The sequence below is a fragment of the Catharus ustulatus genome, chromosome 14 (assembly GCF_009819885.2).
Source record: "Catharus ustulatus isolate bCatUst1 chromosome 14, bCatUst1.pri.v2, whole genome shotgun sequence".
In the NCBI taxonomy this organism is placed as follows: domain Eukaryota; kingdom Metazoa; phylum Chordata; class Aves; order Passeriformes; family Turdidae; genus Catharus; species Catharus ustulatus.
This window is the reverse complement of record NC_046234.1, coordinates 7,677,301-7,702,256: the sequence shown is the minus strand read 5'-3', so window position 1 is coordinate 7,702,256 and position 24,956 is coordinate 7,677,301. Positions and strand designations below refer to the sequence as shown.

At 56.0% G+C, this 24,956-nt stretch overlaps 2 protein-coding genes across 3 annotated transcripts in view; both read left to right on the top strand.

The window, feature by feature from the left end:
* The first annotated feature begins 1,939 nt into the window (after nucleotides 1–1,939).
* AMER1 (APC membrane recruitment protein 1) lies at nucleotides 1,940–20,186 on the top strand. 2 transcript variants are annotated; one of them, XM_033072322.2, is made up of 2 exons: nucleotides 1,940–1,979; nucleotides 3,672–11,090. In XM_033072322.2, exon 2 carries the CDS (start codon nucleotides 3,760–3,762, stop codon nucleotides 6,904–6,906), a length of 3,147 nt encoding a protein of 1,048 aa, XP_032928213.1. In that variant the 5' UTR covers nucleotides 1,940–1,979; nucleotides 3,672–3,759; the 3' UTR covers nucleotides 6,907–11,090. The 2 variants fall into 2 exon arrangements, 1 of the variants encoding a protein (XP_032928213.1); XR_004419422.1 differs by lacking the exon at nucleotides 3,672–11,090 and adding an exon at nucleotides 17,446–20,186 and having other exon boundaries at nucleotides 1,942–1,979.
* Nucleotides 20,187–21,499: 1,313 nt separating this feature from the next.
* Nucleotides 21,500–24,956, top strand: part of ARHGEF9 (Cdc42 guanine nucleotide exchange factor 9) — a 192,959-nt gene continuing 189,502 nt past the window's right edge. The window contains exon 1 of the mRNA XM_033072395.2: nucleotides 21,500–21,625. The gene's annotated coding sequence lies outside the window, so the exon portion shown is untranslated. The remainder of the gene's footprint in view (nucleotides 21,626–24,956) is intronic.

Sequence of the window (24,956 nt, the reverse complement as noted above, 5' to 3'; positions counted from 1 at the left end):
AATCTGCCACCCCTGGAATTTGTGGTCACAAGTTCAGTTTTGGTCACGAGGTATCTCCAGCAAGCTGTGCCCGTGTGGAAAGGGAAGGGAAGGGAGAACAGGAGACCTCAGCTCCTGGCTGGCAGCAAAGCCAGGATGGAGCAGGATCTGATTCCCCTGGGTTTGCCTCAGGCCGTTATTACCGAGGGATTTTACACCTTCAGCTGATTTTGGCTGGAGAAGGGGATAGGAAAGAGTGTGGAGGAATTGCTGGCTGTGAGGATGGAATTCTTCCCTGGGAAGGTGGGGATGCCCTGGCACAGAGTGCCCAGAGCAGCTGTGGCTGCCCCTGGATCCCTGGGAGTGCCCAAGGCCAGGCTGGACATTGGGGTTTGGAGCAGCCTGGGGTGGTGAAAGGTGTCCCTGCCATGGCAGGGTGGCACTGGATGGGATTTGAGGTCCCTCATGATTCCACAATTCCCAGAGAAGTTCCCAAGTGCCTCCTCCCCTTGGAGGGGCAGGACTGGAGCACAGGAGGGGCTGGGAGATGTGTCCAGAGCCCCAGCATCCCCCCTCCTCTCCTGACCCTAAACATTGTCTTCTCACCCCAAAAGTGCTTCATGGAGCATCCAAAGGTCTTTTGTGATTGGGCAGGGTTGGGGTTTGAATTAAAACTGTTCTGATATTGGTATTAAACTGCTGTGGCCTGTCTGGTGACACATCCATGTCTGCCAGGATGGGAAGGGACGAGATGGGGAATTTCAGGCTGGAGTGGGACATCCCAGCAGCACCTTTGTGTCCCTCCTTTTCTCCCACCTCGGACAGTGGGATCACCCTCAGTGGGGGCTGGAGGTGCCTTCCTGGCCCTTCCCACAGCCAGGAGCTGCTGGAGGATCCCAGTGCTCCTTGGCAGCTCTGCAGGGATGCTCTGCAGCCCTTTTGGGATGCAGCACAAGGCGTCCCCTCCTGCCTGTGACATCCCAAAGGGACCCTGTCAGCAGCTCCAAGGGTCAAACACAGGCACGTCCCTGCAGGATTTATGGGCTCGTGGCAGGGCTTGTGGCATCCATTAATCAGCATCTGTTAATTAATGAGGCTGTGGGGCCGCTCCCAACGGGAGCACTGGGGCTTGAGGCAGCCTGGACAAGGCTCCACAGGGAACGGTGACACTGGTGCCACTTCCCTTCAGGAAGTGTCACACCTAGTGTCACACACACAGTGTCACACAGTGTCACACACAGTGTTACACACAGTGTCACACACACAGTGTCACACAATCAGTGTCACACACAGTGTCACACACACAGTGTCACACACCTAGTGTCACACACAGTGTCACATCTCTGACCCTGCAGTGTCACACAGTGCCACACACCCCGTGTCACACAGTGTCACACACACAGTGTCACATCCCTGACCCTGCAGTGTCACACACGGTGTCACACACCCCGTGTCACACAGTGTCACATCCCCCGCAGTGTCACAGCCCACGCCAGGACACCCCCCCGTGTCCGTGACCCCGCGTGCCCCGCGGGTGTAGCCCCAAGGCCACGCCCCCACATGGGACCACGCCCCGATACTGGTGAGACCACGCCCCCTTGTCAATCATCCCGCCGAGGCCACGCTCTAAAGTGTGACCCGCCCTGAGGCCACGCCCACTTCGCTACCGGGACGGCCCGGGATCAACCCGGGCCACGGGGTCGAACCCCGCGGGACGGCCATGTGGGGGCCCCGCGGGACAGCCGTGTGGGGACACCGTGGGGACGACACCCCGTCACCGTGACCCCAGCCTGCTCCATTGGCCCCAGCATGGAGACCGCGCCCTCCCTCACGCAGAGGCCCCGCCCCCGAGGAGGCCCCGCCCCGGCCGTCACGCGGCGCCGCCCCTGCCGCCCGCGCCGGGCGGACCCGCGGCCCCGCGGCCCTCGCGCGGCCTGAGGGCAGGGCCGGGGCCGGGGGTCCCGGCGGAGCCCGGGGAGCCGCTGCCGCCGCCCCCGCCGGTAAGTGCTGGGCTCCGGGCCGGGCCTGGGGCCGCCGCTCCCCGCGCCCTCCGCGCCGCGTCCCCGCGGACGGGCCCGACCCTCCCCCACCGCCCCTCGCGTTTTCCCGGATCCTCCCGAAAGTTTGGGAGCGCGGCGAGGGGAGCGGGGAGGGCCGGGCTGGGGGAGCGGCCCCGTGCGGGGCTGGGCGGGCCGGGCGTCCCCGAGGGTCCCCTGAGCTGCGTTTCATTGTTACGGCGCTGATTTTTTGTTGCTTTTAAATCTTATTTTTCATGTTTTATCGCTCGCGGCTCTTTGCCCTCGCTGCCCTTTATTTCATTTTAAATATTTAATCTTTTATCCTTCTCCAGCCTCCCCTCCGCAGCACTGCCGGTGCTGACGTGGAGCTGGTGAGGAATGATTCCCAAAAGGAATTTTTTAAATCCTGCCTCTGTCTCATGCCCTCCCCTGGCTGTTTTCCAGCAGCCCCTGTCCAGGTGCAGGTTTGGGGCCATTTCACCCCCAATTTTCCAGCAGCCCCTGTCCAGGTGCAGGTTTGGGACCATTTCACCCCCAGTTTTCCAGCAGCCCCGCACATGTCCAGGTGTGGGCATTTCTCCCTCTATCCAGGTTTCTCCAGAGACTTTGGAAACACCTGGGACTCGTGGTGGGCTGTGGCAGAGCTGGAAAAGCCCAGTCTGAGGTGGCTGTGGCAGCTGGCTACGCCCCAGTGGGACAGGAGAACGTGAGGGGTTATCAGCAATCCCAGAATTCCAGAATCATGGAATGGCTTGGGTTGGGTTGGGAGGGACCTCAAAGCCCATCCGTGCTGAGGGCAGCGATGCCAGATCAATACAGAGGCAAAGCAACCCTGAGGAATAAAAATAAACCTGGAATTTCGGGTTTGCTGTGGGGCTGCAGGAGCAGAGAGCATCGTTTGGATGTATTTTTTAATTTGGGATCTCTGGCTAAACACCTCAGGAAGGTTTCCTGGCCTCCTGTCAGTCAGAGCTCAGCCTGAGGCATTACAGCTTGGAAGCACATTAGGATTTTAATGCATTTAATTTCTCCAGGCTCACCTCTGCAAAAGAAACATCATTATAATTGTTTTATTTCTCCTGTTCCTGACAGCAAGCCAGGGTCAAATTTCAAACCTACCTCTCTGCTTCTGGGATAATCTGATCAGGGGGTTCACCGTGGGTGTTTTTAAGGCGATTCTGTCTCGCTGGACAGATTATTTTAAAAACAACTGAAATCTTCTATTAAAGAAGCCAGGGTGGTAACCAGAGTGGTTTTTCCCTGGACACGTGCCTGGGCAGGGCTGTGTCCTGGTTTGGCCTCCCTCAGGATGCTCTTTGGAGCCTGGCATGTGAGCTGGGAGAGCTGGGAGGGGATTTGGGAGGTGTTAGCTCTCACTTTAAGGTAGCCAAACCTGATCACCCTGGAGACAAAAAATGTGGGAAGCTGCAGGGCTTGGAGCCAGGAGGTGCAGGGCTCAGACCTGCCTGTCCCCAGGGATTCCACCCAGTGGAGATGTGTGGTTTCCTGCTCTGGCAAACTGGTACATTTAAGCGACATTTTGGATTTTGGAAGTGGAGGGAGAGCGTGGAGGAAGAGCTTGGAGGCTCCTCCAGCTGCTGATGGAGCACAGAGACCCCGGTGCCTGGAGCTGTGCTGCCGTGTCCTCACCTCTGCCCTCTCCCTGTGCCTCAGGTCGGCGGTGATGCGCCCATCCCTGCTCCCGGAGCTCCGCGCTCCCAAAGCCGCCGCTTCCAGCTAGATCCAAGCCCGGCTAGCTGCCATGGAAACGGGCAGCCCGGAGGAGCGGGACGGAGGGGACCAGCGGCGGCAGGAGGGCGGGGACGCCCCTCCCGACAGCGCCAATGGCTCCGTGATGGCAGCGGAGCCGCAGCAGCCGCCCCCCGGCAAGCTGAGGAAGACGGCCTTCAAACTGTTCGGGGGCAAGCGCAGCATCTGCACCCTGCCCAGCTTCTTCGGCGGCCGCGGCAAGAAGGGGCTCAGCAAGTGCAAGACCCACGATGGGCTGAGCAGCGCTGCCTGTGACAAGGGCGGGGGCGCACGGCCGGACAGCCCCTCAGAGAGCAGCAGGGATGGGCAGCACGGAGCCCTGCCCAGCTCCCGCAGCGCCCAGCTGCCCACCGACACCAGCACCAGGGGGGATGGGGGCCAGCAGGACAGCTCTCCCCCCGGGAGCATGGAGGGCTGTGACAAAAAGCCCAGCGGGGAGAAATCCTCTTTCCCCAGACCCAAAAAAGGGCTGAAAGGGTTTTTTAACAGCATCCGGCGGCACAGGAAGAGCAAGGCTGCCGAGAGTGAGAAGGCAGAGCTCCCGGAGTGGAGCGGGGACACGGAGGAGGCCGGGAATGCTCCTGCAGTGGGAGCAGAGAGCCAAGGGGCTGTGGAGGGCAGGGGAGCAGGGCCAGACCCTGAGGCCACGGCCTGCCCGGGGGGTGACTCCAGCTGCGGTGAGGCCACTGAGCCCATGGGTGCCGTGGCTGATGGAGGCAGCTCCGAGGGTGACACGATGGCCGTGCCTGGGAACGAGGACGTTCCGGATGTAAAACCAGAGGCTGAGGCCGCTGCCTGCGCCGAGTTTGACCGCGAGAGTTTGCTGCTGGCCTTCCACCCTGACTTCATGGACAACGAGCCTCCCTGCCTGCACTCCGGGGACCTGCTGAGCCTCATGCTGGGGGATGTCACCTCCCTGAAGAGCTTTGACTCCCTGACAGGATGCGGGGACGACATCGCCGAGCCCGACATCGCCGAGAGCAGCATCTCGGTGGAGCGCAGCCGCGACGCCGCCAAACGCAGCTCCTGCCTCGTCACCTACCAGGGCGGTGGTGAGGAGATGGCCATCCCTGAGGAGGCTGAGGACTACCTGCACCAGGTGTGGGACAGCAGCGTGCCAGGGGACAGCAGCTACGGGGCTCAGGTGTCCAGCAGCAGCCTGGAGACGCACGCCTCGCACGAGGCCGACGCCCACCCCTACATGGGGGATGCCATGGATGGTGTTGACCTCCTGACGCCCCAGAGTGACCAGCAGGAGTCTGCCCCGAACAGTGACGAGGGCTATTATGACTCCACCACTCCAGGGCCGGACGATGAGGCTGGAGAGGAGCTCAAGAAGGACAGGCTGCCCCGGGACAGCTACAGTGGCGATGCACTTTACGAGTTTGACGCCCTGATGAGCCCCTCGCACGGGGAGGAATCCCTGTTCGACGGCAAAGTCCCACGCCAGGGCATCTTCAGCTACTTCATGGACTTCTGCCTCCCTGCAGAGAAGAGCCTGATCCAGCAGATGATGGATCAGAAAAGAGGGCTGATGGAAACTGAGGAAGAGGGGCTTTCAGCCATTCAGAAAGAGCTGCTGTACTGGGAGCTGCAGAGGGAGCCCATCCTGAAACGCCTGGATATCCCCAGCAAGGAGAAGTGTCCCCGGGAAAAGCAATGCGTTGAATGTAAAAGCAGAGCAGCCAGCTCCACTGGCAAGGGTCAGAGTGGCCTTGGGAGTGAGCAGGTGGCCTCACACACCCCGAGCCGGGCTGTCAACGGTGGGGTTGCAGTGGCCAGGGCTGAAAATTCAGAGTGGAGGGATTTCCCGGGGCCTCTGTGTCCTGAAAACTGTTACAACAGCCAGAAAGGCCCCGGGAATTGCCTTATTCAGCTCACAAAGAACACGCCGGGGTTCGATGCAGACCTGGACTGTGGGATGTTTGGGGACTCCATCCACGGCAGCGTGGCCCCAGCCAAGGCAGGGATGTTCCCTGGGTTCAGGCTCCCGGAGCAGGAGCACGGTGGAGCAGAGCCCGGCCCTGGTGAGCCTCAGGTGGGCAGCGAGCCCGAGCACGCCGTGAGCTTCTCACAGGCTCTGGTGGAGTTCGCCAGCAGCGGGACCCTCTTCTCCAGCCTCTCCGAGAGCCTGGGGAGCTCCGCCTCCAGCTCGTCATTCACCCAGAACCTCCCGGTGCTCCCCACCATGGTCACCTTCGACGTGGTGGACGTGGAGCAGGACGGAGAGGGGGAGTGCGAGCAGCACCCGGAGCTGACGGCGGGCGAGGACATCGCCGAGGCCTTCGATGATGGCTACGGACAGAAAGAGTCCTTGGCTGAATGTGACGAGAGAATGTCCCCGGGCTTCTCCCCGGGCTCCTTCCAGAGCTGCAACTGGGGTGTGGCCAGCCTGCCCCGGCACCTGCGCCTGCACGGCCTGAGCCCCTCCATGCCCGCGCCGCTCTCCGTGGACCGGAGGAGTCGCTCGCTGGACACCGAGAGCCTGGAGTTCGAGCTGGCCGAGCCGCAGGGCCCCCAGCCCTGCCGCCTCTGGGCCAGGCGTGAGGCTGCCAGGAAAGACTCTGGCGGAGCCAGGAGGAGCAGGAGCAAGGAGGAGGGCGAGCTGCTGGCTCCCGAGGGCGGCTTGAGCTGGCAGCTCCAGCACGGCACCGACACCGCTCCCGGCGGGGTGGAGCTCTGGGGCTTCGCTCCGGCCGGAGCCGTGGAGAGCGTCTGGGAGCCTTCAGAGCCACCAGACAGCGCGTCCCCTTTCCTGCCCCTCTCCCGGGGTGGCATCGGGGAGGCTGCGGAGAGGCGGCCCCAAGAGGCAGAGCTGAGCCGGCTCCCGCTCCGCCCCTCCAACCTCCCCCTGCAGCCCGAGGCCCGGCGGGCCGGCTCCTACCGCTACCACGGGGATGTCCCCAAGCTGTCGCGTTTGTTACCCCTGGGAGAAGCGGGGCTGCCCTCGAGCTTTGGCTTCGCCTGCTCCCCGGAGCACCGTGCCAAGGGCAAACCCGTGGGCATCGCCCAGGGCGTGCCACAGCACCCTGGGGACAGCGCTGGGGACACCGAGAGCCCCGAGCCCCTCAAGGGCAGGGCCACCCCCGGGCACGGCGGCTGCCGTGGCACCGTGTGCAGTGTCACCGACGCTGAGTAGTGCAGCAATGTCACAGTGTCACCGTGTCACCAAGCCGTGGGGCTGCAGGAATGTCACCGTGTCACCGAGGCTGAGAATCTGCAGGAATGTCACATGTCACCCAGCCCAGGGGCTGCAGGAATGTCATCCAGGCTGAGCATCTGCAAGAATGTCACTGTGTCACCAAGTGAAGGGGATGCAGGAATGTCACCCAGGCTGAGTATCTGCAAGAATGTCACTGTGTCACCAAGCCAAGGGGATGCAGGAATGTCACCATGTCACCATGCTGAGTCTGCTCTGGGCAGCAAAAGGGGCAAAGGGAAGGAGAAAAGCAGGAGCAGTTTGAGGGGGGACTTGAGTTAGAGCTGGGCTGATGCTCCTCTCCTGCAGCCATCCATGGCCTTGCCCCTGTGGCTGCTCCAGTGGGGGTTTGGAGCTGCCTCCAGGATTCCTTCATCACCACTGAGGCACTTTGTGGTTTTCCAGCCCTCTCCAACACCGAGTGCAGCAGCAGAAGCTGGGGATGGACCTGGTGCTGGTGTGGCAGCTTGGGCTTTGTGCAGGACTGGGGCTGGGGGAACAGACTTTTGAGGGAAATGGGGCTGTTTTCCTCTTCTAGGTGAAATGTTTTGGTTCAGACTCACTTTGAATGTCTTCCACCCTGGGCTCAGTGTGGGGAGCTGGGAGGAAGGGAGCTGCTCCTTCCACAACGGGGAAGAGGCAGCTGGAAAGGGGAACTTTGCAGCAGCGTTTTTATTTATTTGATTTGTCCTTGCCCCCAAAGCAAAGCAGGAGCTTTTGTGTGCGTGCTGATAACGTCCTCCAGGTTTAGTTTCAGTTTGCTCAGAGAGATGTGCTGTCCATGGTGTCCCTTTGAAGAACAAAGTGTTGGTCCCTTCTTTGTTGTGGTCTTTTTCACGGTGCAGAATTCCTGGTGGAAACCTTTCCCGTGCTTTGTCCCAGGCTCCTGGCCTCTCCAGGGCCATGGGGACAGGGGTGAGGCCTTTGAAATAAGCTAAATTTGCATCGTGCCTGTAGCTGTGAAGTGGCAGATGCTCTTACTTTCTCAAAAGGAAGCTTTGTGGCTTTTTAATTTAATTTTATTCTTTTTTTATGGTTGTTTTCTTTGCATAAACCCACAGGAGGAAAGTTTTGTGTTCCTTGGAATTTGGGATGGACCACAGCTACATTGGGCTTCACTCCTCCTGACTGGAGGGAACAAAAAAGCTGGAAGCTGCTGGAGGTTTGGGATTTTTTGCCTTTTTGAAGGAATGTGGAAGAGGGACACAGGCTGAGGGGACAGATTTTTGTTTGGGGTGTCCTGTGAGCTCTGTTGAAGGCTCCTGGTCCCCTCTGTGATCCCAAACCCCCTCAGCTCTGATCCAAACCCCAATCCATGACACAAAGCTGCTTCCCTGTCCTGTCCAAGCTCTGTGTTCTGATTTAATTCCATTCCCAGTGATTTTTGTTTCCCCCCACCTCATTGCCCTTTCTCTATTTTTCTTTGCAGCAGAGTTTGTAGCATTCAAAAAATAATCCCAAAGTGGAAATAAGCGGAGTTTTACCACATTTGTGGAGTGAGGGATGGCTCTGCCTGGGCCAGACTCGATTTTCCTGCTGAGTCCTGCCCTGCTGGGTCACCCTCCTGCTGCTCTCCTGCTCCACATGGATGTGGCTGCCTGCCATCCCTGCATTTCCAGGCACAAGGAGCTGGTTTTGGGTTTGATGGGGTTTTTCCCCCAAGCAAAATGAGATTTTGATATTCCTTTTGAGAAGAGATTCCTTCTGCCCTGCCCTTGGATATCTGGGAAGGAGCAGGGAGAGGCAGGGCCAGGCTCCGTTCAGCCTCTCTGTGTGATGTGATCAGAGCAGCTCCATCTGTGTGTCCACGGGCTCAAATATGAATTTTTCAATATTTTCCTGGCAGCCCTGCTGCAGGGAGTTCCATAGGAACCTGCTGTGCCATTCTCCCTCATCCCTCTGGGACAGCAGAGAGGATTTCCTGGGACACACCTGGGACTGCCACACCCAGGGAGGAGGAGTGGTGAGCCAGGGCAAGGTAGGAGAACACTGGGAGGTTTTCTCCCCTCATTAGCACAGCTGCTAATTTGGATATCCCTCCCTGGGCAGCTCTGTGCCCATCTCACCCCACTGCCAGCACACAAACCACGGGCACACCCTGCTGGGGACACCACAGGGACATTGTCACCTCCTCACACCCCTGGCTGGGTTCAGTCCCTGTTTTATTTCCTTTCTCACCAAAGGCTTCTGGGGGGTTCCAGGAGCTTTGTTCAGCCAAAGTCCTGCTGAGGGCTGGGAATGTCTGGGGGCTAAATGAATGTTCCAAGGTGTCTGTAGGATCCTGGGCTTGGGTGCAGCTTAGGTGGGGAGGTTCAGGGGGAGCAATGCAGCCAAGGCTTGAGAATCTGACTTTATACCAAAGGTTTCTCCTCTTAATTTGATGGGAATTCAATGAGGCAAATATCTCTGGAATTCAAATGAGTTTTCCTAATGCAGTTCATTGGATTATTGGCAGATTCTGCCCCATTAACCCAAAGAAATGGGAATTTGCAGTGCAGTAATTCAGCCTGTAAATGATCTCTGCAGTAGGGATTGGATTTCACTGCCTGCTGAGCCACTCTTCCCAAAAACCCACTCGGGATCCATGGGAACAAAGCTGGGCTGGAGTGGCTCAGTCCAACACTGCCTTACCTGAGGAGCTCACATGGGGGTGCTCACTGAAAAGGGCTTCCCAAGCAGAAACCAGTCAGAAATAACAGAATGTCCTGCCAAAATACTGAGGGAAAACTCGAGGAATTCGCCTGTCCCTTGCAGGGAAGGTGTTGCCTGAAGTGAGGGATGGGGCTGTGAAGTTGTGATGGAACCACTGCCCTTGGGGTCAGCACCAAGAGGTTCTGTGTTGCATTCTGGGGACTTGGGGCTTTTCTTTGCTTTGTTTGTTTTTATACACATAAGAAAACGGTCGATTTTTCTCTATTTTTGTATAGTTTTGCATTTTATAATCACGGGGAAATTTTACAGATTGTTCTTTTACTCGTGTGTCTTGTCTTTCCACGTGGTGTGGTTTGCTTTTCCCATGGAGAAAAGACCATTCCTGCTGCCTGGATCCCACCCTGCTCTCTGGGAATGTGCTGGGGCCTCTTCCCAGCCCCCCAGCTCCTCACCAACACACTTTGCACACACCTGAGACATCCTTAACCCTCCTCTGTCACACCCAGCTGTCCCTCCTTTGCTTTTCAGTGTTGTTTTTAATCTCAATTTGTGGATTTGTCCCTCCAAGTGTTGTAAAAAGCCCACAGGTTTCAGCTGAGGCTTTCCCTGCTGTCTGCTGATGTTATTTGATCTAAAACTGGGGCTTTTCTTCAATCCCTGTGCAGGAGATGCTGTTGGCTGGTGGATGGAGATGCTCTTGGACAGGTTTCCTCTCCCCTTGGTTGGGTTGGGAGCTGAGATTTCACCTTGGTGCCTGAGGATTGCTCCTTAAATAATCCTGGGATGAGCAGAACTCCTCATCTCCTCTTCCTCCTCCTCCTCCCTGCTCCAGGGAGCTCCAGCCCTGTGCTCTGCATCACCAGAACATCTCCCTGCAATGGCACTGCCTTGAACTTGGGGATCAGAGGAGAGCAAAGCTTCTGGAATGTTAAAATCCAGCCCAAAGCAGATTTCCCCCAGCAGAGGTGGCAATTCTCACTGATTTGGCTCTGCATAGATTTTTTTTTTTGTCTTTTAATTATTAACTTGTCACCTGATGGTGCTTTTAAAAGTTTTTCTGCATTGGGTTTGCCCCATTCCCCACAAGGATGGACAGGAAGGTTTCTCACTGAACATTCCTGGGGCACTCAGACCCACCTTTCACATTCCCTGTGCCCTGCAATTCTGGGCTCCCTCCTCTCCAGTCTGAGTGACCCCAAAGCTCCATTTGGGTGAAGGGAGAAATATAAATCCCAAAAAGCCTCTCAGTTGTAAGGAAATAAGGAGTTGTCCTTTGCTGCCCCATCCTGCTGCCAGGATTTGAATTTGGGGTTTGTTTTTTTGTTTTGTTTTGGTTTTTTTTCTTTTTTTTTTTGTTTCCTTCCTGGTCTCATTGCTACTAGTCCTTTCAAGTTTTTAATGTATTGATTGTGTTTTAAAATGAATGTTCCTTTCACTGAATTCTAATGAATAAACTGCAGATTTTTAGAGAACATTGGATTTCACTGGTGGTTTGATGTTTTCATGCTTATTTTATCCTTGATTTCATATTTTTCTTTCCCTTCCTCTCCTGTCTGTTGGTTATTTGCCAGTGAGGTGGAATTTTCCATGGGAGAAGGCAACAGATACCCTTTGGAGCAGGATAAAGCTCCTCAAATCCTCATGAAATGAACCCTGGAAAATATCCATCCCTCAGGCTCCAGAGGCAGATTCTCCCTCTCTGGGCTCCAGCAGTGCCAGGGAGCAGAGATTCCCTGGCTGGGACATCCTGGGATGATTTTCTCTGCATCCTGCTGGGTGTGTTCATCAAGTGCCTCCCAGGATTTCCAAACACATTGGAACACTCAGTTGCCACTCAGTTCATTAATTAGCAGGGGGTTGTGTGTCTATGTGCTAAGACTTTTTTTTAACAGAAGTTTACATTTTTGGTGGATTTTTACAGGATAGACTTTTTATTTCTCATTTATGGGATTTATTTCTCATTTTATGGGATAGACTTTATTTCTCACAGGTACAGCTTGTTTTTTTTTATAAGAATAGATTGCTATGAAACTAATTTTTATTCTTAGAGATTTTTCTTATAGGAACTGAATAGGCTAGCTGAGCTAGGCCTGATTTTATGAAGGATTTGTTTTATAAGGTTTTACCTGTATGGTGATGGGGACAGCAGGACCAGCTCTTGGGATGGCCCATCCCACTGGGAACTCTTCAAACCCTCAGCTCTAATTGCCTCCTTGTAGACACAAATTGACAATTTGCTGCAGACAAATTCCTGCTGACAAACCCTGCCTGCAAGTCGCTGATCATCACAGGAATGCATCTCACACTTTGAAGTGTTGCTTTTTTTGCCCCCCCTTTTTTCTCCAAAGTGATTTGAAAAGTGCTGACACAAGAGCTTTGGGTTTGTGGCACTGGCAGGGTCCTCAGGCTGCCGTGCCCAGAGATGGCTCTGGCATGGCCTGGTCACCTTTGTGTCACCTGTCACCCCTGGGCCAGCTGCTTTAGTTCCTTCCTTCTTTCCATGGATCAAGTGGAGCTTGTCCATCCCATCCCAAATCCCATCTTATCCCATCCCCACCTGATTTTATGGGGTCAGTTCCCAACTAGTGGCTGGGATTCCTGTCCTGGGGTGTCTGAGACACCTGTCCTGGGATAACTGGGCCACCTGTCCTGGGATAACTGGGCCACCTGTCCTGGGATAACTGGCATTCCTGTCTGGGACACCCATCCTGGGGACACAGCAGTGCCCCCTCCTCACCGGTTTTGGGGGTCCCTGGGTCCCCCCCAGCTCAACCCCAAGGCCCAGCCCCCCCAGGGCAGCCACATCCCCACAGTCACTCTGTGCTGCAGGATTATTTCTAATCCCTCTATTTTTAGAACAATGCTGAAATCTGTTTAATGCTGGAGGGATTTGGGGAAGAAAAAGACAAAGGAAGAAGAACAGTTATCTTCCTGATGCAGGGGCTGTCAGTGAAGGGTTTTGGGGGTGGGTTATTTTGTTTTTTTGGAAGGGTGCCTCGTTGAGTTGTATTTGTCTGTCAGAAGGGAGCAGGGAAGGAGGAATTGAGCTGGATGGAAAAGCTGAGGGGTTGTCCTGGCTATTCTGGGCATGGAAAATTTCCCAGCTGTAGCAGCAGGACCAGGACATCCTGCTCCCCAAAATCTGGAGCTGGCCAGGCTTTCCCCAGCAGGAGCAGCCACAGAGCTCAGAGCAGTCCGTGCATGGACAGGAGCAGGGGAGCACCCAGCAGAGCTCAGCTTTTGGGAATATCCTTTGGGAACACGGAGGGGAGGGGCTGCAGGAGCCAGGGACCATCCCCTGCCCACCCTGAAGGGCCCTGAATCCCAAATCCCAGCTCTGGGCAGGGGTTGCATCCACCTCTGGGGAATTTTGGGCCAGTTTTGGTGCTGGGCTGACCTCTAAGGGAGAGCTCTGTTATTGCAGCTCATGGAATCTCAGCATCTCAGAAGGGCTCGGATCAGAAAGGATTCAAAGCTCATCCATGGCCAGGGACTCCTTCCCCTGTCCCAGGCTGCTCCAATCCCAATGTCCAGCCTGGCCTTGGGCACTGCCAGGGATCCAGGGGCAGCCACAGCTGCTCTGGGCACCTGCCAGGGCCTCAGCACCTTCCAGGGAACAATCCCCCCAGTTTGGAGCCAGCAGCCCTGAGCAGCCTCACCACAGACCCAGAAGCACATTTAAGCCCAGTCTAGGGGCACGTTTAAGCCCAGCCTAGCTCTCCAGCCCTCCCTGATCCCCATGGATGAGTTGATTCCCTGGTGTGAAGCTGCCTCATCATTCCTGATGTCACCTGCTTTTCCTGGGCCACCTTCCCTGTTCCCTGGGGCCACCCCTGCTTCCCTCCCATGTCCCTTGGTGTCACCTCTGCTGCCCTCAGATGTCCCCAGAGCCCCTGGGGGTGTCCTAGGGCCGGGCCAGGTGTGGGGTTGTCACAAAGGCAGGGTGCCAGGGATAACCCAAGCCTGGCTCTGTTCCTGTGCCAGAGCTGGCTGAGGAAGGCTCCCTCCTCTTCCTCACGCTTTGGGAAAGCACAGGAAGCATTCCCAGGCATTCCCTGGCATCTCCCAAAGGTGAGCAGGGATTTTCCACCAACCTTTCCCTGCTTCCCTCTGCTCCCTGGGGGATTTCTCCTTCAGTCACTTTTCACAAGTTTGGCTCTGCTCTGATTTTGTTTTTTATTTCTCTTTGGGAATACCCCACCCACCACAGAGGGGCTTTGGAACCTTCTGGAGCTGATCCCACTAGGATCAATCCCCACTGTGTGTCCATGCTGAGGGCTGGGTGCTGGGAAGAGCTGGTGTTTCCTCCCACAAAACCCCACAAAACCAGGTGAGATTGGGCAGAGCTCCTGTGGCAATTCCCACAGGTCTGAGGACCTTCCTCCTCCTCCTCCTGCTGCTGCTGTGACGTGTGAGGCTGCTCCAGCTTTGATCCAGAGGTTTGTTCTGTTTGATCTGAGCTGTTTGATCTGATTCCTCCCCCCACACTCTGCTGCAGCTTTCCCTGTGTTTTTGTGCAGCCCAGGGAAGTTATTCCGTGTGCACATTGCCAAGGATGTGCTGTTATCTCCCATCTCCTTTTTGGATAAACTATTTGTTTATGATAATAAGATGCCTCTTGGTGTGAAACCTGGGGGAAAAAGTAAAATCTGGAAGTGAGCCAGGCCCAGGGAAGGAGGAGTGCTGCTTTCTGTTGTTGTTTCTTCCCAAACACCCCCAAGAGCCAGTCGAGAACAGAAACCTCCCTGGCGTGTGCCTGTGGATTTTCATCGAGGTGACACTTGGAGCTGGGAAGTGCCAGTGTTTGAGTGCCTGCAGCAAAGCTGGGTCTTGCTGCTCGTGTTGCACATCCCAAATGTGGATCCTGCCCTCGTGGGGTGTTGGTTCTGCTGGGAGGCTCCGTGCTCAGGTGCCTTGGGGAGGATGGCACAGCTCCCACCTGCCCCAGCTCCCTCTGGGGGTGGGGTTGTGGCACTGCTGAGCTCCGTTTGAGAAAATCCCCCAGTTTTGACCCAAAGCAGCACAGATCAGGTGTTTCTGAAGGCTGGAGCAAACTGCAGCTCTGCAGGGCCCTTCCCTGGCTGGAGCAAGGATGGATTTGGGATCAGGGCACCGTGCCCAGGGTGTTTCACTGGCACACCTCAGTCAGCCTCTATGCAGAGTTTGTTTTCCACTTCTTGAATCCTCTTCTACCCCTGGTTACCCTGGGAATGTTTCTTGCTTTCACACAGCATCCTCAGCTCCTTGTTTTGGGAGTTTTGAGGCTCATGAGTGACCTGGAAGGAGAAGATCAGGTGGATCTGTTGGTTCATCCAGGGGAAGGTTCACCTCTGCTTTTCCAAACAAAAACTGCCCTACAGTTTTCTGGGATCTGGGTCTAGGGGGACACTGAGCTGTGTGGAGCAGGACAGCTGCAGTGGCCACAGAACAGAGGCTGTGACCAGGAATTTTTGGGAGCTGGCTGATTTATGGACGTGACACCACAGCGGGGAATTGTGAAGCCAACGTTCCCAAGGGTGTTATTTGTGTCTCAGTGTGTGTCAGTCACCACAGCTCCACACTGCGGGGGCTGGATCTCCCCTGGGGATGGGATTTGTGGGGTGGAATTTATGGGTTGGGGTGGCACAACCACCCTGCTGGATGAGGGAGCTCCATCCATCACCTGCAGCCACCCCAGATGCTCCTGGAGCAGCTCAGCACTTCCCTTCTGGCGTGTCCCCGTGGCTGTGCCCGGCTGTCCCCACGGCTGTGCCCGGTGTCCCCGTGGCTGTGCCCGGCTCCCAGCGCTGCTGCAGAGGCAGAGCGTGACTCAGGCTGCAGAAATGTGCCCGGGGCTGCTCCCGGCTCCTGCCTTTGGAGCCCGTGCCCATCTCCAGCGGGCACGCTGGGACTGGTCCGGGCAGAGCTGCTGAACTGAGTTAATGGTTTGGCACCCCCTGCTCTGGGGGCTCCTGTTCGGGCTCTCCCCGCTGCTTCCAGCTCCAAAGCCCAGCCTGGCTCAGGGGGTGATCCCAGAAATGCCATCCCCTGTGGCTGGAGGCTTTGGGGTGAGCTGTGGCAGAAGGGTGACCTTGGAGAAACGTGTCCTCGCAGGGTGGACACCAAAGGATGGACACCCAGGTGGGAAATGGGGATTTGGGTCCCCCTGTGCGGCTGAGGGGTGACTTTGGGAGCTCCTTCTGCCCTACTGGGTCCCAAAAAAAACCATTTCTTTTGCGGACCCAGGAGAGCTCAGCTCGCTCCTCCCCGGAGAGAAAGGAATGAGATTGCAGCAGGTTTGGTGCTAAAAGCCCGGTTCCCAGAATCCCAGGCTGGGGAAGCAGGGAGGATTTGGGTGTTTCCCTGATCTTCCCTCCTCGTTTCCCTGAGAAGTGTTTGCAGGAGATGTGGTTCAGTGAGTGGATCTCAGAGGAAGGATTTGCTGTGGGTTCAGCGAGTGAATCTCAGAGGAGGGATTTGCTGTGAGTTCAGGAGTTTGCTGTGAGTTCAGTGAGTGGATCCCACAGAGGAAGGATTTGCTGTGAGTTCAGGAGTTTGCTGTGAGTTCAGTGAGTGGATCCCACCAGGATCATCCCCTGCAGGGCACAGAGGGCTGTCAGGGCAGGCACTGGGATCCTGGAGCCCCAGCCATAGCTCTCATCCACCCTGTGCTATTAATAACCCCCTGGGAGGCTGCCAGGCCGGAGGAAACGGAGGAAATGAAGTTAATACATGGAAATGTTTCCTTGTTTTCCCACTTGCTGCTCGGGGCTGGCCTGCTGCTCCCTGTCACTCCTGTCCAGCCCGGGCTGTGGCTGGGTGGTGCCTCTGAGAGAGCCCAGTTTGGCAAGAAATGTTGAAGATTGGGGATTCTGGGGATAGCAGAGGGAAAAGGACTGTTCAGGTGTGCTGGAGCTGCTTAGAAACAGGGAGGGGGCTGTTCCTTGGGGTGAAGGGGGGAAAAGGAGCCTCTCCCTGTGGATTTGGGAGCAGTGCTGTGCGGGATGGGGAGCCTGGAGCAGGAGCCGGGCTGGGCTGGGCTGGGCTGGGCGATGCTCGGTGACTCAGCCCCGCCGCCCTTCCCACGCCCAAATCCCTTCCTGAACCACCGGGACGGGCTCCTGCTCAATCCCCTCCACCCCCTCCCACCTCTCCATGCTGCTCCTGCTCCTCTGCAGGTGGATGCTGGCCCGGGGATGCTGCTGGTGCCTTAAAGTTTCAGATTTCTTATTTTCCAGACTCTGTACTGCATTAGTTTGTAACTCTGAACTCCATACAAAGTGTTAGCAAGTTCTCCTCCCAGCTCAGTCACACAAAACAATCCTTTTCCAGCCCCAGGACCAAGGACATTGCTGCAGCTTCAGCCCCAAAAAGTGCAAACAGCAGCGAATTGAGGAGAGAATCTGGGAGGGTGGGACTGCAGAACCTGGAGCTGGAATTGGACAATGAACCCCAATGTGGAAATGAACCAAAACTGATAAAAGTGTGAAAACTTCTGACTTGGGTCCATCTTGGGTGTAGCCACAGCCAGGCTCTTGTACTGCCCAAGGTGAATCCTTTGAAGGCTTTTAATAAATCCCTGCTTTATTCCTTTAACCTTGTCCAGCCTCTGTTCCATGGAGCTTCTCTGAGCATCACTGCTGTCCTGGGGCTGCTGTTCCCAGGGATGCTGCTGTCCCAGCTCTGACCCCAAGCACACCTTGAGGCTTCACCTCAGCCAAGAGCAGCTCCTCCCACAGATCCCAAAGCCTGTCACAGGGCAGAGCTCTGTCTCTCCTCGGTGTGGGGTGGGTTTGGGGATGTTGTTGGTAGCTCACTCTTGATGTTTGTTGTTTGCTCCTCTGCCAGCTGGTTTCTTGTTAAGAAAAAATCCTCCTCAGCATTCCTGGGTGGAGCAGAGCCAAAGGATGGAGCTGGAGTCAAGGCCAAGCTCTGGGATGGAAGGAGACCCCTGCAGCACATGAAGAAACCTCCTCAGATGGAGCAGCACATCACTCCTGCAAAGCCAGGCCAGGGAAGTGGGGACACCCAGAAACACATCCTGCCAACTCTGCTGAGTTATGGAGAACCAGGCAGGAACTGCAGCAGGAAGGATCTCCTGGAAGCAGAGCAGCTCCAGGGATGTGCTCAGCTCTCCCCTTGGGGGGTTCATCCTTTCCTCCAGGTTTCCCTCCCTGAGTTTGTTTCCTGCTGTGGTTTGCCATGGCTCTGTGGTGTGGGTGATGCTGAGAGCTCCTGTTGGTCCAGGAATGCATTCCCAGGCTCTTTCCCCTCCCTAAAAAATTACCCTTGCAGAGAAGGAATAAGCAAAGCCCAAGGCAAGGATGGGAGTCAGCCCTGAATTAACACTGGGTGGGTGCAGAGGACAGGAGCACAATGAGCCCTCATTACAGCACCAATTAATCAGCGTGCTTTGGGGATGAGCAGAGCTTTTCTCTGCCCCATCCTGCAGCCACAGAAACGTTGAATGGAGCAAAACCCAGTCTCTATCTCCTGCTGTGGGTGGGCCTGCCTTATCTCACCTTTGGGAAGCCAAGCCCAGGGTGATGGACACCTATCCCCTCTCTCCACAGGGCTGGGCTTTATTTAAAGCATGGAATAAATCTGCTGCTGGGCACTGGGGTGTGTGCGCAGCCCACTGTCTCTCAGCTGCCATCACAGCCCTGAGCTGTCCCCATCCCTCCCTGAGCTTCTCAGGGCCACCACACCCTGCCCATGGGCCAATTAATGAATTAATTGGAGGCTCTGAAAGTGGGTGTTGGGCTAAGACACCCTGTGCTCCTTTGAGTCCACAATCACCTGAATTTCAGCCTTCCCTGCCCAGTTACAGGCGTTGGTCCATCCTGAGAGCCAGAGGAGAAAGCCAGCAGGGTGGGAAATGGTTTTTTAGGAGGCTGTGTTTGGGTTTCACCGCCAAGGTGGGGTGGGGGGGTGTTTCTCTCCCCAAGCAGCCCCCGGTGGTGTGGTGAGGGCTGGAGGGAGTTCCTGGGATCCTGCCTGGATCAGGACCTGGCACCTGCTGCTCTTCAGGCAGAACTCAGCCTGTGCCCACCTGGGAGCTCTGATTTGATGCCCAGCTCTGGTGGGAGGCTGCTGGGACTGAGTGTCCTGTCTCAGCTGAAACGGTTTGAGCTAAAAGTGATAAAAAATAAAAGGGGACAAGAAACTGCTGGGACCTAATAAAGGTAAAAATGGAAAAAATTGGGTGTATGGAAGTGTGAACCCTTCTGGGCAGAGAAAGGAGCCTGGTTATGGGTCTGAATTAAAAATGAGGATTAAGATGTTGGTGACTTTGTGTTTTCATGGATTTCAGTGCACACATCACAGATGGAGAGCAAGTTGAGAGTGGCAGGGACTGCAGGACACCTGGGCACCAGAAGAAGCTCATCAAGACCCATTTTTATCAACCTGGGTGTTTTACAACAGCCATTCCTGACCCAGCTGTAAATCTGAGCCCCAGCAGAAGCCCCAGATCTCCTGGACAAAGCAGCTGCAGTTCTGTGGGGCAGTGGTGGGGATGTCCTAATCATGTTTATTCACATTTTCTGACTCCTCCATCCCTGCAGAAACGTTGTTTGGGTTTCCAAGAGCCTGCTAATTCCTTATCACTTCTGTTTTTCGCACTTCAGAGATATTTCAGGAGTCGTGTTTGGATTATGGGAGGGTTATGTCCTTGGATGGCACTGGAAGCAAAGTCTGCTGGGGGAGAGGTGAGGAGGGAGGAGGGGGCAGAGGCTGTGACCCTGTCTGGTCGTGGTTAAAATTTCAGGGTTGATACATCATCAGAACTGGGGTTTAGGGGGAAAAAGGGCTGGGGCTTGTGAGGTGTTACCCTCACCCCTTTGGGCACATCAGTGTTGCTGCCCCGGGATTTTGTGCTTATTATGTTTTTTTGTTTGTTTGTTTGTTTTTGTTTTTAAATGCATCTGAAGGTTTTCTTCAAACCCAGCTTTCACAGCTGTGTGACCCCCTCAGATCCTCATCTCTCCTGGAAAAGGGAACTCTTAGCTGCTTCCCCCGAGGAGGAAAACAGGAGATGACACAACTTAATGTTCCGAGTGGGAATATTAAAGAGAATTTGGAGCAGAGCCCCCATTTCCCCAGGGCCAGGTGTGTGATCCCCAGGCCAGCAGCTCTGTGGGTGCTTCCCGTGGTGTTGATGGGATGGGGCTGGATGTGACCCCTGCAGGACTCAGCTTTCCTTGGGAGATCCCTCAGCCTCAAACCCTGCCCTGCCAAGACACTGTTCCATCAGATGTTTGTTCCTGGGAGGAACTGGGATGGAATTTTGCCCCTCAGATTAACTCCCCACCAATTTAAGAATTTCTTGCTGCCCCTGGTAATTTCAAGTGTTTTCTTTGGCTTTGGTGCATCATAGAAACCATCAGAAAAGCAGGTGGGAAACTCTGTGCTTGTGCTGTTCCAGTGAGTGATTGATACGATGCTCCCAATTAGACTTAATTGTGGTTATCCTATTAATAACAGCCTCATTCTATGGCACACACCTGCCTCTCCACAGGAAACACTGTTAACATAAATTAAAACACCAATTACATGCGATGGAAAAGCAGCAATTAAATCCACCAAGCCTTGTCCAAATAATTATTTCATTTCACTGTAATATTTTTAATGGTATAAAAGCTGTTTCTTCAAAGCAATTCTCTTATTTGTGCGATCTCCTATTTATCCACGTGGGAACATGGATGGAGAGCAGGCCTGGGTTGCAGGGATTTGATGGGCAGGGTGGGAAAGCTCTGCCTTGTCATTTTTTAGTGTTCAAATGTGTGAATGTGGCACTTGGGGACACGGGGCATGGAAGTGCTGGGGGAACGGTTGCACTCCAGGGTCTGAGAGGGCTTTTCCAGCCTTGATGATTCCTTGGTTCTGTGAGGAATGGGCTCAGTGCCGTTTTTCCAGGTGTTTCTGGTTTCAAGGAGAGATTTGAAGCACCTGGTCAGACCCAAACCAGGTGGGTTCGTGGTCGTGTGAATCTCCTCTCCCAGCAGGGGAACAAGGGGCTTCTCTTCCTCACAGAGACAGGGAATAAGAGAAATGGAAAGAAGAAAACAGCCTGTGATCGCAATTCCATTTGGGAACAGAACCCGGGATAAAGCCGAGGTACATTTCATTGCCACCGTGCGGGCTGCCCAGGAGCGATGGAGAGCCGGCACTGGGCGCGCCCCAGGCAAGGTGTCCTGTCCCGGCACGGACTTTGGGACGAGCGCGTTCCCGGCAGGGCCGCAGCGGCCGCGCAGCTTTGGGGGGACAGAGCCCGGGGCCCCTCAGGGTGCGTGGGACGGGCCCGCGCTTCCTCCGATTGTTCTTGTGGCCGGAGCGGGGCGGGGACACGGCGGGGACAGAGCGGGGACACAGCAGGGACAGCGACCCCCGAGCGCTGCGTGCGGGCATCGCCCCAGCCCCGAGCGGGACAGCGCGGCCGGGCCGGGGCGGGGCTGGGCCCGGCGGGCGGGCGGGCGCTCGGTGAGCGCTCAGCGATCCCACACAACTCCCGGAGCGGTCCCGCAGCGATCCCACAGCCATCCCTCAGCCATCCCGCGGCTCGCAGCGCGCTCGGCCCCGCCGGGACGGGGCTGCGGGGGATGCGCGGAGCAGCGCGGCCCTCGCCGGGCCCCGGCGGCCGCCCCCCGAACCCCGCTGCCCGCGGGCGGGCGCCGGGCACGGCCCGAGCCCGGCCCGGGGGGGGCCGCGCCGCCGCCCCCTGAGGCTCCGCCGGCCCTGCCGGGGCTCCCGGGCCGGGGCCGGCGGGGAGAGCCCGGGCGCAGCCGGGAGGGCGGCGGGAGCGGGGCACCCCCTGCGCCGGCTGCTTTGCCTTTTCTGCTTCAGTCCCTCGCACCTACAGGCGCTTTTTAGAAAATATATTATTCCTTTAAACTTTTTTTGTTTGAGTTTTTTAAGTTTTTTTTTTTTTAATATTTAAACATTTCAACTTTCCGACGCCAGCGCAGAGTTTTGCCCTGATCGCCGGGACCGCGTGAGCGTGCGGAGCCGAGGCCATGCGGTGAGCGAGGTAAGAGCGGGGCTGGCACCGTGACCCGGGACCCCCGACCCATCCCGGGGCTGGCACCAGGACCAAGACACCCGACCGGGACCGGGGCTGGCACCGGGACCAGGATCCCCGACCGGGACCGGGGCTGGCACCGGGACCAGGATCCCCGACCCATCCCGGGGCTGGCACCGGCACCCCCGACCCGCACTGGGGCTGGCACCGGGATGGGCACTGGCTCTGGGACCCCCGACTCATCCCGGGGCTAGGACCCGGATCCCCGACCCGCACCGGGGCTGGCACCGGGACCTCCGACCGTCACCGGGGCTGGGGTTGCCGCCGGAGCCGCGACTTTGACGCGAGTAACTGGTCGCATCCCTTGTGTTGGCGTTCTGCCCCCATAAACCCGTGTCACCCCCGCGCAGGACAAACCCTCCTGTGGCCCAGAATGGTCCCAAAGCCGCGAAGTTCGGATTAGTTTGGCAAAACCTCCCTATTTTTATATAACATCACGTGGGGATCCTGTCTTTGTTGGGGTGTTGTGGCTGTGTTGGAGCTGCTGAGGAAGCACCGGCTCGGAGCTGAGCGGGGCAGTTCCTGCCCGGCTCCGGCTCTGGGTTTATTTTCCACCACGTGTGCCAGAACGGAGCGGGTTTGAGCCCGGTTTACCCCCGAAGAACCGGGTCACTGCTCGCCCAGGCTGATTCAAGGCGTGTTTGAGTCCAGGGGAACTTTTCTGTGCGCTCTGGTGGGAGCTCCGTGCTTGGGAGCATTTGTTTCTTATTGATTTTAGTGGTCTTGGGGAAGCTGATGGAGAGAAAGCCTCACTCAGGTGTTTACAGAGCCGGGCTGGTTCCCCTTCCCACCTCCGCCTTGGTGGATTTGTTTTACACCTGAACATTTATGAGCTGAGAGATTTCAAAACGAGGGATTAATGGCAGATAGCACCTCCCTGCTCCTCCCCGGGGTTTTGTTCCAGGGCAAGGCACGGCTCCTTCCCCGTGCCCAGGGCAGCCCTGACCCCCTCTGACAGCTTATTAAAGCCTGGCTCTGCTGCGTCCAAACCTACTGTAGCTGTTTAAATCAAGTATTTATGGAATGCTGCTCGCTCCCTCCCCTCCGTCTGGCTTTGGGGAAAGGGAAATGGCCAGAGTGAGGTTTGGTACGGTGAGTGCTGGAGCAGGTGGATGCTTTGCTGCACACACAGTTTGGATTCCCTGTGCTGGCTCGTTCCAGTGGTGTTTGGTGCCTCATTGACCAGACAGGCACCGGGAGTGCTGAATTTCTGCTGTGCCACCGTTTTCCTGGAATTTAATTTGATTTCTGGGCATTGCAAGGAGAGCTGGCCGGGTGTTTGTGTTGGGCGGGGAGGGGACTGTGGTGTCCAGGGGGGTTGTGGACCCAGAACCACTCCAAGTCCCCCTGTGTGACACTGAGGTGGCCTCAGGGAGGGCTCTGTCCTTCAGAGGGGTGACAGTGACCTCGCTGCCTTGCTCTCCTCCTGCTCAAGGAGCTGCCCCAGAGCTCACCAGCTTGTCCGGTAGGACTCCCAGGAGCTCTGGGTGATGCCATGGCTGGAAGGGGATGGTCCAAGGGAAAAAGGAGAGGAGGAGGCAGGTGCATCATCACAAGGGCAGGGAAAATGCATCCCCTCCTTGGGAGAGCCTTGTGATGAATTCAGCTGGAAGTGCTGCAGAAAGATCTGCTTTGGAAAGATGAGTCTGGAAACTGCGGTTCAATTAAAAGCCACAGGTGCCACAAGTTGATTTCTGGTCCTTTGCCGCATTTTTGGTTCATCCCACACCTGTTGTAAATGTTATTTCTTCCCATGCTGGTTCCCAAGCACCGGCTGCTGCCCCTGGTACCGCTCGTTAGCGGAGTGCTAATTGCTCTCAGCCGTCCTGTTCCGTGGCTCTTTGTTCTCTCCAGCTCGCAGCTCCCGTGAAACTTCCAGCTGAAGTTCTGATTTACCTTACTGAGCCTCAGAAATAGTCTGGGGGACCCCAAGGATGTGAGTTTGGGAGCTGAAAACCCCACAGTTGATTACTGCAGTGACACAGGAGCAGCTACTTCTGCCTGTATTCCTGTATTTGTCTTGTGATCCCAAAGACTTCCCAATTTTTGATATCAGCTGATTTAATGAAATTCCTCTGCCTCAGGATGGGTGGGAGCTGCCACCCCCAGCCCTCCATGGGCCAGGTTCCTGCTGGCACCAGGAGCCAGGGATGTCACCACGTGTGCTGCCCCATGGCCCCCTGCCAGCCTTGTTTCAGGGCATGAGCATCCCCAACTTTGATTCTTGTGGGGTGTTTTTTATGGAAAGTTTGTTGTATTTGGCTTTCTTGCATCCAGCACACAATAGCTGTGGGAAGGAGGTTATTTCTGGCTTGGTGCTGACATTAGGGCACGGTATTAATTTTCCTTTAAATGACAGATTTATTGGAGTTTTCTTTATCTGCACGGTCTGACCTGCAAAAAAAGAAAAACCTGAGTTGGAATTTGCCAGAAGGGGGCATTTTGCAAACATCACAAAGGATTTTGGTGGCAGGGTGAGCTCGGGGCTGGAGAATTAGGCAGCGATGTGCGCCTGGGGTCTGGGGAGTTTTGGGGGAAATTCTTGTGCAAATAAACACTAACAAATGAATTTTGGGTCATTCAGTGCTGAGTACAGGGAGACCAGTTCCCAGTCCCACTGCAGCCTGCTGGCTCCAAGTAGCTGTTAAAATAAGAAACTGTGGAGTAGCCTTGGGGTTTTTTTTTTTTTTTTTTTTTTTTTTTTTTTCCTTTCTGAGGAAACTCTTTGAAAATGCCTTTTCCAGTTATCTCCCAGTAATTGTTTCTTGCTCTAGGTCAGGCTCTGAGAGCTCTGGTGTTCTTGTACAAGGTTTTTCTGCTTTTCCTCTCTGGAGGACAGCTGTGTCCCCTCTGTTGGAAGGTGTTGCTGAGCTGCCTGTTGCTCATCCTGATCCAGTCCTGCCCCAGTCCTTCACTGTGGCACACCAGGAGCTGGGCTGGGGCTCTGGGGGTTGGTTTTTTTTGCCTGGGGTGTGTGTTGGATTTGGGGTTCCAGGCAGTGTGTGCTTTCCAGCCTCACCTCTTCTGTCCCCATCCCAAATCCAGAACCCTCCTTAATCCTGGGATCGAGGCTTGGCTTTCTCTGCCCTCCAACATTTACCAGGTGCAGGGGGAATTCAAGATTTAAGAGGCTGCTTGGAGTCAGCCCTCGGCTGGTGCCCACAACCTGGGCTGGTGGGAGCTGCTGTGTGCCCCTGCTCAGCCCTGGGGAGAACAAGTCAGAGATAAATGAGGGGAGCTGATGGGGTGAAAACCTTGGTTCTGTTTCCCTGGTTCCCTC